At 37.2% G+C, this 11595-nt stretch overlaps 1 protein-coding gene across 1 annotated transcript; it reads left to right on the forward strand.

Moving 5' to 3' along the window:
• The first annotated feature begins 814 nt into the window (after positions 1-814).
• On the forward strand, positions 815-3665 carry LOC141598756 (uncharacterized). Its single transcript, XM_074418512.1, has 3 exons — positions 815-1635; positions 2008-2454; positions 3161-3665. The coding sequence occupies exons 1-3, from the start codon at positions 1224-1226 to the stop codon at positions 3484-3486; spliced, it is 1185 nt and encodes a 394-aa protein (XP_074274613.1). The 5' UTR covers positions 815-1223; the 3' UTR covers positions 3487-3665.
• Positions 3666-11595: the final 7930 nt, after the last annotated feature.

Raw genomic sequence — 11595 nt, forward strand, 5'->3', positions numbered from 1 at the left:
TGATAACTGAAAATAATGCCTCCTAAATGTCCTAATCAATTATACTTTGGTGTCTAACTTTGACTCTCATTTACTATAATGCTTCCATGTAATAATATGATATTGGGTTCCTAATCCTAACCTATATTATGAATGTGAATATGTGATGCATACATAGTAGTATAGTACGGAGTATTATGATAAGTAATACTTCCTTCGTTTTATTGAGTTTTTAAGTATTTTATTTTGAGTCGTTTCATTTAGTTTTCTAATTTTTTCTTTTTAGTCACTTCTAACCTTTTTAAATGGCTATAATAGTTGTTTAATCCTAACCTTTTTATTTTTATCTCTTCTTAATATTTGTTTAAAAAGTAAACGTAAAGACATCAGTGACACGGAGGAAGTAATAAAATAAAATTGTTATATAGTATGCGTATAATGACTTTAAAATAATTCATACACCTTTATCAGCATCATAAAATGAGAAGCATATATGAACTTTGAGCATGATGAAATTTTTTTCAATATTAATGGAAGATGAAATACATTAGTTTTAGAAGTATTTTTTTTTCTCTTGAAATAGATTAACATCAAAACTTTTACTTAAAAATATTGAAATTTTAATAATTATGATACAAGATCGTTTCTAAACTCGTATGACATCAGTCAATCATTTACACACATTTTCAAAAATATTGAAAACCAATAAAAAACACTTTAAGACGGTGTTATTCTATAATTTATGAAAAATCCATCAAACTTATTAATAATAGAAATTGCATTGAATAAATGTATAACATCAAAAGGTCATCATCAGTCAGCAGGGTGTTTAACAACTTGAAATCAGAAGTATTTATTTAACCCCAAAAGAGGGACAAAGCAAGGAGAAACAAAGTATGTTTATAGGTTTCTGTTACAAACACTTTTCCCATTTTCAAGTGTTTTCTTTTCACATTCATATCACAAACTCCCCCTTATATTTTCCACACTTTGCCTCTACTTACTTATCAATCATTTCTTGTCAAAATCTCTCTATCTCTTCCCTCTTTCTCCAAAACTATACAATATAATTCAAAAAACTCTAAAAAAATTATTTCATTACCATTTATTTAAGTTATTGTAGCGCTGCAGTATATTTCAGAGTGACGTTATCGGTTCCCGTGATTTAACAAATGTGAAGTTGCCCTTAACTATTTAGGTCTACATTTCCATAATAATCTTGTTTCTTCATATTATTCAATTCTATGAGTGTGTATCCAGATTTAACCTCACTTTCTTTAAGCAATAATCCCAACTTTTCTAGGATAGTGCCCTCTTCACAAGATCACACATCCATTAACAAGAATATTATTCCTTTTATGGGTGATTTCTATGGTGTAAGTTGTAAAAATCAGAACTTTAGTAGTGAGATTATTAGTAATAACAATATTCCAAATAATACTCATAATAATAGTATTAATAATATAATTATTAATAATAATATTAAGATTAATAATAATAATAATAATAATAAGATGGTAGGTCCATCTAGAGAAAACAAGGTGTGTGCCAGAGGTCATTGGAGACCAGCTGAAGATAATAAGCTTAAAGAACTTGTTGCAATTTATGGCCCTCAAAATTGGAACCTCATTGCTGAAAAATTGGAAGGGAGATCAGGTAACCTCTTTTTTTTCTTCTTCATATTTTGATTTTTCAAAGGGACCCACATGGGTTTTAAACTCGATTTTACCAGTTAATCTAGCTGACATCTGGTGTACATCCGACACACTTTGCCAACCTAAGCGAAAACATTTAAAGATATTAGGATAACGTGGTTGTCATTTCAGTTACTAAACATTTTCTTCATGATTTGATTTTTCAAAAGGGACCCATAGGGTTTTAATAAACACGATTCCTGGCTAATCTAGTTGACATCTGATTATACATGACTAATTATGTACATGTGACACTCTTTGCCAGCTTAGGCGGGATTTTTTAAGGCACTAGAATAACGCAGTTATTATGTTTTTTTTTTTTTTTTTTGTATAGGTAAAAGTTGTAGATTGAGGTGGTTCAACCAACTAGACCCAAGAATAAATAGGAGAGCATTCACAGAAGAAGAAGAGGAAAGACTAATGCAAGCACATAGAGTGTATGGAAACAAATGGGCTATGATAGCAAGATTATTTCCTGGAAGAACTGATAATGCTGTTAAAAATCATTGGCATGTTATTATGGCAAGAAAATATAGGGAACAATCTAATGCTTATAGAAGAAGAAGAAATCTGATTATTTCTCATAATAATCATTCTCCTATTATTCCTCATAATATTAATTATAATAATCCGATACAACGACGATCATCTTCGTCTTCTTCGTCGTCTTCTATGGAAGAAAATAATAATAATAATAATTATCCAAGTTCATGTCAAATAATCTCAACTAATAATTATAATGGGTTTTGTCATCAACAATCTCCTTTGGATTTTTTCTCAGGTATGTTCATTTTTCTTTGGATTATGAAATTTTTTTTTGTACTGTGTACCTTGATCACTTGATGTACCATAGACATCTATATTTTTCAGGTGTCATATATTGCATGTTCTATTTTGATGTACGAATATAACAAATATACATTGGCATATATGAATACTTTGTAAGAGATATTAAGAAAAAAATTATTATGATTTGTATGCTCGGAAAAAATTATACATATATTTAACAGGTAATTTTAAACAAATGTCGATCTGTTAGTCATAATACGTTTAAGGATTACCAGAAACTATTAAAACGTCTTATTTTATAATTTGTCGTGAAATGTTCCATTATTATAATTCTTGTTATGGACAGTATAAACCAGGTGAACAAAAGATTTGCTGATCTCATGTCTAGCTAATGCATTCATGCATAAATAAGCTCCTTTAGACTTGGGATTTGAACAACTTTTTGTTGCTTTGGGTTCTCCCTCAATATTAGTATGTCACTAAAACATCATATGATATTCATTTTCGGTAATAACTACAAGAGACGGTCTCACATTGTAAAAGAGACCTGTTATATAAAAAGATAACTCATATATTAACATAAAATGAATCTCTTTTTCCGTAAAAATGGACGGTTTCACGATGTCAGACCGTCTTATTTTATTATTTGTGTTTTTTTATGTGACTAAACATATGGTAATTTAATTTTGGGTATGCAGGTCAAAATGGTCATAACATGGGGAGCATGTTCAGTCAAAGCAGTTGTTTGGATAGGCCAATGCAAACATCAATGCTACCCCAACAGCAACAACAACAATACATCTACTCATCTTACTGCTACAACAACAACAACAATAGCAACAACACCTTCTTTCCAACTCCTCAAACACAGTCTACTACTTACACTATATCTTCATCATCATCTTTATTATTATTAAATAATAATGTAGATCATGATCAAGGTAGTACTAGATCATTAGAGCTCCCTACTTCACCATCAAATCATCCACAATTTATTGACTTTCTTGGTGTTGGTGCCACTTGAATTAAATGTAAAAATGTAAACTTATGTATTAGGGAAAAATTAGAGATATCATGGTATTAAATCTCGTTTTAAGTCTTGGTTTATAACCAGTTATTATGGTCTGGTCTGATTTTGATTGTTGCGCTATAAATATAGCCAATACCATTTTAAAAATAGATCAGGTTTAAAATGTTGTAATTTGATTGCCATGCATATGTTTTAATTGGCTAGATTTAATACCATGATCGGATATCATTTTAGGGCGTTTTGGGAATTATGTTAGACACTAGACATTATGGTAATTGATGTATCATCAAGGCATTTCAAATTCTCAACTAATTGGTTTCGTTTTCGTGTTTTTGATATACCCGGTATTAAATCTCGGTTAAGTTCATTTTAAAATCAGTCATGCATTACAATATGATTTTAATTGAACTATAAATACAGTCAATACCGTCTTAATATATATGACATTATCTTCATAATGATATATAACTCGTCGCCATGCGCCCATGCATACGTTTAATTGGCTAGATTTAATAATTAACACAATGGATAATTGGATATATCAATTTGGGTATTTTGGGAATTATGTGAGACACTATTAATGGCAAAAAAGGGGTAATGCTTCCTTGTATGACTGAAACATGACAGTTCATAATGATCTCAATTAATTGATTTCATTTTCATGTTAGTTATTTTCAACTTTATATTTTTTATTTCCTTATTAAAGTGTCATATTCAAATTCATAAGAAGCATCCTTGTCAATGTTTCCTTGTTATACACATTGTGATGGATGATGTTTTTATGAAGGACCATTGGTCCAAATATGGTTTTCTGTTAAGAAGTTATAATTATGATTCTTGTGTTGGAAATGTTGGACTGATTTGATTAGATGTGATTATAACTTATTCTCTAGGTAATGCTATGGATTGTACTTAATACATACATAAACACATAGGTTACATATTTGTACTTGATTTGATAGTTATATAATTAGGGAAGCCCTAATACCACTCTAAAGTTATTAATGCCATTCATATTGGGAGACGGTAAATAATAATATATACGTAATTAAACTTGACATGCATTATTGTTGTGATATTAACAAAAAGGTAACTTGTGATATTTTATGGTTGGCCAGGCCACCTCCCTTTTTTCCAACATTATTTTACCCAGTTGTGACGCCTCACAAATAGAAATCTGTATTTACATTCTGTACTGATGAGACTCATGTTCTAGACTAACAAGTATCATGTTTTCCGAATTCGTTTTATATTGTTCTCATAATCATGAAATAAAGTAAACGTGAACTATTGATCTACCAGAACGGATGAGTATATATAACCAATTCAGATTATTTCCATTTCCTACAATAAATGGAGGGCCAATTTTCTCTAAACGGTCAATTTTTGCTACGCGGTCTACATTTTATCTTGCAACGATCTAATCGTTTGACTTTCGGTCATAACTATCACAATTTCCTCACTACTTCATGTGTTGTACAATCAGGAGTAGTGCCAAAGAAAGAGGTCTGAGTTCTGAACCCCAAGTCTTTTAGTCTAGAAGAGCTAATTTAGGCATGTGAAGACTGAAGATGGGCCAATCAAACAGCAAACTGGTAAATTAAACAACACGGGAACTTATATAGTACTCATCTTGCATTCAATTATCTAAGACATTTCTGCTAGCCCGGCCCATTCATTACATTCTTGTCAATTTGAGGTCTCAAGGTTCTATCTTACACCAGAGTCCCGTCACGAATCGATCAACGTCCTGTTTTTTCCGACTTAATTTCAGTATTTTTCAGTTCAGCTTAACTACATTCAGTTCAGTTTAGCCCAGTTCATGCAGTTTAGTTAAGCTCTAGTTTAGTTATGTTCGGCTTTATTTAGTTCAGTTCGCTGCAGTCTCATTTAGTTTAAAGTTCAGTCCAACTCTTTTGGATTGAAACCATATGAATTGAATTGAACATAACTAATCAAAATAGAATGTAAAAGGATATGAAGTAAACAAAACTAAACTCGAGTGAATTGAAATTAAGCCTAAAAAAACAAGATCTAACTCTGATCTCAGTATATTATACGTACCGATTTGTCCAGCCCGGCTAACTCGACATAGTGGATTACAAGAAGACTTCAACTCGTATACTTGTCAAATGTGAAGAATCTCATATTAACCCACATGTGAGTGTCTCACATTGAAAGAGAAAGAGAGATTGTACCACTTTATAACCAAGGGGACTACTCCTATTGCCAATTAGTTTTAGGATGGAACCTCCCTTATGTTGTTGAGTGGTCCGTCTCTCCTCCGTTCGGGTAAGGCCCAGACCCATTTGCATGATTTAACAGGGTGATAACCAAGCGAATCTTTCGAGCCGAGGCAACGTTAGCTCGACTTGACTCGACTTGACTCGTTAAGCTCCTAGCTAAGCACAAATCGAGTTCGCACAACTCGAGCTTTGATTGATCTCTAACCAAGCAAAGCTCGAGTTGCTCGCATAACTGTCTCATCTCATTATCACCCATACTCATATCTATCTCAGATAAGAGAGTTGATCATTTTATTAATTAACGAGTTACTCTTCTCCAATTATTAACTCCGGTAATACTACACAATACCTTTAAACTTATAAAGTGAACAGTCTCTTCGTCCATATAATGGGGATAATTTACATGGTTTTAACTTTTAACAGGACTAGAGCAAATTAAACTGAAAAAGGATACCAAAACAAAAACAGTGAAACCAAAAAACACAAAGATTAGTGACATCAACAACGTACAAATACTATAGTGATGAAATATCTTTCATACAAGTTTCAATTTTTGTTTCATTACTGTGGTTTGGCAGAGAGCGCTAAAATTGAGGTAGTCCTTTGGATATTAATGAGTTGCAGAGGTATGCACACGTTTGATATCACAGTCATTTTTATGACACTATCTACACGACTACACGCACCCACTAGCCTTCTAACTTCTATCCATGGACCATGCACATGAGTTCGTGACTCGTCTGTATGTAGACCTAAATTCGGCTGGACTAGTGTGGGTCGGGTTAGTTTAGAATTGCCTGTATCGATGATTATATAAGTAGCTTATACTCGAAAGTGGTTTAAACTTGCTAAACAAATAGTAAAATCCATGTACATATTCGACAAGACATAATATAAGCTCATCATATATACATAAGCTAAGCTTTGTGACCTGCGACTTTCGTTTAAGCCTTTTGGTTACAGGTCACAAGTGCTAGGCTTATGTACTTATGAAAGTTCTTAAAAGAAAGTTTATACTTTTATATCTGGATATAGATGTGTTATGTCATTATGTGTATATATATGAGCTTGACTATCGATTTCTTATGCATTACTTGTACTCTTTCTCTCTGTCTCAGTGAATAGTTCATATTTACTTTATTTTATGACAAAGAAATAAAGCAAATATAAACTATTCACTGAGATGAAGGGAGTAGTTGTTTTTAATTATTGTGTGAATAAATGAAAAACATAAAACTTAACTTGATTTTCGTTCATATCATTTCGAAATAGGTCAATTTTGCCGATTATACTGAGTTACTCAACACCAATTCTTATTTAAGACCGTTTAACTTAAGACGAGTCTGACTCCCGCTTAAAATAGAAATGAAAATTGAAGAAGGTTGTGAGAGGTTTTAAAATTTAAACAGTTTAAGCAAGACTAACAACCATTTTATCTTACTCAAGAGAGTCTTAACTTAAAATCTCTCGCAACCTTGTTTTATTTTCACCTCTATCTTAATCGTGTGTGAGAGTTGTCATAAGTTAAGACGGTGAATAATTAATTAAGAGAAACACGTGTGAAGTGAACAATGATTGACTGTCAAAGTTGATCCAATATATGGTTAGGCTTAAATCGTACAAGTCAAATTATGAAAGTGCAGGAGTTACACAGCAAAATGTCTGAAAATGGTTTTTACTCCATTACTTTCGTTACAAATATTTTGTTTCTTGTTTTATATAATTATCATTGTCAGTCTGATTGTTGAAATTACGTATGCTATGCAGTTTGCTTCTGCACCCCTATTTCTTCATTTATTTCTTTTAAATCCCTGAATTTTTCTACCATTTTTTTTTTTGCATTTATTGCTTCTTTGACTAGGAATTTTCCTATTTTACATCAAACTAGCTTAATGACTTAATTATACTCCCTCCGTCCCGATGTTTGTTTACCTTTAATTACTGATGGGGCATATTCTGCACCGCTGACCAAGTCAACACACTGAGCAAGGTCAAAGATATCCACAGCAAGTCAACGACTTAGATAGCCTAGCCGATGCATCCCATCGACCTGTTAGCTGGGTCTCGGCGTGACAACCTGCCAGCCGGGACACACATCCGCGTACTCATATCCAAGACCCCTCGGCGACGAGTCAACATTGTCCGCGGCCTGGCATAGGTCCCTCGGCCGAGGGGTAGATCGATCTTTCCACCTGCTAGCCACTTGGCCACTTGGCCACTACGTGACAAAAGGTGAAAGTCTATAAATACTCCTCAACCTTCATTGAGGAAAGCATCCCAAAAATATAACCTAAATACACTATTCATCTGGTAATATCTCCCTTATCTCTCTACAATACGCATCTAGCCAAGTAACACAGCTTAATCCTTTAAGTTTCGACTTGAGCGTCGGAGTGAAATGCGGCACGCTTGGCACACACCAAGCCCTCGGTTCGTTCATTGTTGCAGGAGAGGCCGAGTGGAACGATAGGAGCAAGAAGGATTCAGCTCAAGACATTATTCTACAAGCCACGGGTGGTAACTAATCACTGCTCTGGAATTACACCCGGAACAATTGGCGCCGTCTGTGGGGAAGAGACACTAGAAGCTAGTCACATTCATTCCCAAAACAAAAAAAAAAAAAACACAAAAACCCACCCAAAAAGCTAAGAAAATGTCGAAACAAAGAAGAGGTGTTCGTAGAATCGACGAGCCCCTCCACCCGGATGATACCTTCAACAATTGAGTCGAGCGACCCTCCACGGCGGAGTGATCCAACCGGAGTTCGGGATGCCGATAATAATGCAGATACGCCATTGCCGACCAACCAGTCACCATCATGGGACATGTGGTTGACATAGCAAACCGAAAATGGTCCTGGACCTAATTAGCAATGCGTCTGCTCACACTGTCACACCGACAAGAGCGGCGGAAACCACCCAGGAGACCCGGGCCCAAAACGTGACTCGAGAAATCAACGGAGCACTAGGAGAAGTTGACCCGGTCAAGACACCTGGGAGCCCAAAGTGGGCGCGGTAGACCTAAGTCCTTCCCGCACTCGCGGAAGGACAGCGTCCCCGCCACACGAACGAGGCATACCCCAAAGGAGCCAGAGGAGTCCGACTCAGCAGAGTTGGAGAAGGAGTCATAGTCGAAGAAGGAGTCATAGTTCACTCCTGGGCACAAACGGCACCTGGATAAACCTTATCAGGCCATCAACTTTGCGCCCAACACAGTGACCCCCGCTTCCAAAGTTCCCGATATGACCATCGGACAGGAGGATTACGAGAGAGTCGTCGCTCTTCACAGCGACCCACTTATGGTTCACCTAGACATAGCCGACCACTTGGTGAAGGGGTGCCTGATTGACACAGGCGCCTACACCAATGTTATGAATAAAGAATGCTTTCTCGGCCTCGGTCTGAGGATTGAAGATTTGAGCCCCTGCACCAACCCGTTATACAGCTTTTCTGGGGCCGGCATGGTACCCCTGGGGTCAATCAGTTTGCCGGTAAGGTTCGGCGAGGGAGGTGCAGCCAAGAACGTCATGTCTAAATTCGTGGTCATCGACGGTACACCTGCCTACGATGTACTCATAGGCCGGATCACTTTGAGCGAGATCGACGCTGTAATATCCATCCCCCCGACATTGATGTATGTCTCGGACCGGGGGGAGGCACATAAGCTCATCTCGAAGAAAGAGGAAGAACCCGGTTTGTGGGAGGTTCACGCTAACGGCCTCTCCGCGACATATGGCTCGAAGGCCGACATGGTTGTCATCAGCCCAAACGGGGACGTATCCGAGCACGCCTTGAGGCTTACCTCAGTGACCCCCAAGGAATCCAAGTACGAGGCGGTGATAACCGGAATTGAGCTAGCTAAAGCCGCCGGGGCAGAACGTATCATGGTAAAGACAGATTCGCTCCTCGTGACCAACCAGGTTAGAGGAGAGTGCGAAGCCCAGGACTACAAGACAATAAGTGTAATACCCCGTATTTTATCATCGATTGAACGAGTTTTTATTATTTAATGGTAGCGTAAAGGTAATGATAACGTAAAGGTAATGAGTCGGATTCATGTTGTAAGATGAGTCGGGTTTATAGTTTTGGATCAAGATGTCATAGCCCATTTACCCACTTACCCATTTACCTTTTACCACTCACCAAACCCTAAAACTAAACCCTAAATCTACCCTAAAACCTAATTCCCTTCATACCGTCATTTCTACACATCACCATCACCAACCTTTTTCTTTCACGCCTCACGCTTTATTTACAGCCAACGAACGCGCGCCGGTGAGGGTGGAGGGTGTAAGTGTCCGTGAGTCTAGAGAGAGGCATTCTTGGTGGACGAGGGTGGCTGTACTGGCCGGAATAGCACAGGTCGACGGCCGTCATAGGTAAGGTTCTCTGTTTTTCATTTTGTCACGGTAGTTTGATCTGAGTTGTGCGTCGTTTAGGGGCTGTTATAGTAGTTGTCGGGGTGTGGGTTGTGTTGCTGGTGGTGAGTCGAGTCGTGTGGTGGTGGGTTGAGTGGTCGTCGTTCTTTGTTGGTGGTTGCGCAGTGGTGGTGATTAGGTGTCGGGTCGAAATGCGGGTTTGTGTTGCATTTCGGACATAGGGTAATGGGGTGGCACCACCGTGGACTCGGGGGAGGTCGAATCGGTGGTGCCACGTGTGTCGGGTCGCCGTTCAACGGTGGTGTCGGGGGTGGTGGTTGGTAAGGAGGAGGGGTTGTGTCGTGGTGGCGGGCGAGTTGAAAGGGGGTGGTTGTGACGGCGGGGACGCAAGGGGGGTGTTGGTGGTGGTGGTTCTGACCACCGGCGTGGGTCGACCACGTTGGTGGTGGTGGGAGGTGACCAGGCCAGACCTGGTGTCAGGCCTGGTGGTCGGCGGTGAGGGTTGGTGGTTGTGGAGTGAGTAGTGACGGGTTGAAAGAGGGGGTGTTTGTGTGTCGGGTTGAGTCGTTGTTTCGGGTGATTTTGTTACGGTTTCCTATTTTAGTAAGTCGGAGAATATGTATATTTTTAATATTTCTATTATTTACATTATTAGTTTTAGTTACTAAGTTAATATTAGGTAGCGGTGACGGAATAATGTATTTAAGTTTTGAGTCGGGTTGTTGATTTGTTCAATGTTTTGATTCGGGTTTTCTTAATCGCATAATTCGTTTAACCCTTTAATTATCATCTTGGTTTAGTTCCGAGTTATTTACAATAAAATAATAATTAATCATAATTAATTATTTGGAGACGAGTTTAATAGAAAAGTTTCTATATCGGGAAAGTTACCATTTTTGGAAAGCTCTATCTTTAATAACTCTCTATTTTGGGAAGTTGGGTCAAATTCTAATCGGGTTATTTTTATCAGTTGGGTATAAGTTTGGTGTCGGGATTATTTTCGGGAAGCTTCTATTTTGGGAAATTCTATATTTAGTAGTTAGTAATAATAATATTATAATTGTTATAGGTGACGGATTCGTGATGGATCGATAATCAAATGCATTGCTTTGTTTTCTGGACTGCTTTAACTGCGTAATTGGATTTGCTGGCACTTTGAGGTAGGGAAATACACTTGTCCTATTATCATCATTGATCGAATTGTGTGGACTTGATTTCTGGATGTTGACTTATGTTATGATTTATATATACGGAAAGTGATTGGTTTGAATTGATCGTATTGAGTATGATATCACAACATTGATGATTTGGCATGATTTCATTCATTTGATATACATATTGTGTTGCATAATTATTGTTGAGCATTTCATATGCATTGGAGTTGGAGGATGGTGTGGTGGTGACGAGGTTGGGATACGATGTGATGTTGTGATAAGGCCCAGGCGGGTTCTGCAGGACTTGCCCTGGTGTCCTGTTGCT

Source organism: Silene latifolia, chromosome 9, assembly GCF_048544455.1.
Source record: "Silene latifolia isolate original U9 population chromosome 9, ASM4854445v1, whole genome shotgun sequence".
In the NCBI taxonomy this organism is placed as follows: Eukaryota; Viridiplantae; Streptophyta; class Magnoliopsida; order Caryophyllales; family Caryophyllaceae; genus Silene; species Silene latifolia.

Bases quoted from the DNA above. Each gene is read 5' to 3' on its own strand.
- LOC141598756 (XM_074418512.1), top strand. From the start codon at position 1,224: ATGAGTGTGTATCCAGATTTAACCTCACTTTCTTTAAGCAATAATCCC. The intron at 1,636-2,007 runs GTAACCTCTTTT...TTTTTTGTATAG, and splicing joins AAAATTGGAAGGGAGATCAG to GTAAAAGTTGTAGATTGAGG. The intron at 2,455-3,160 runs GTATGTTCATTT...TTGGGTATGCAG, and splicing joins TCCTTTGGATTTTTTCTCAG to GTCAAAATGGTCATAACATG.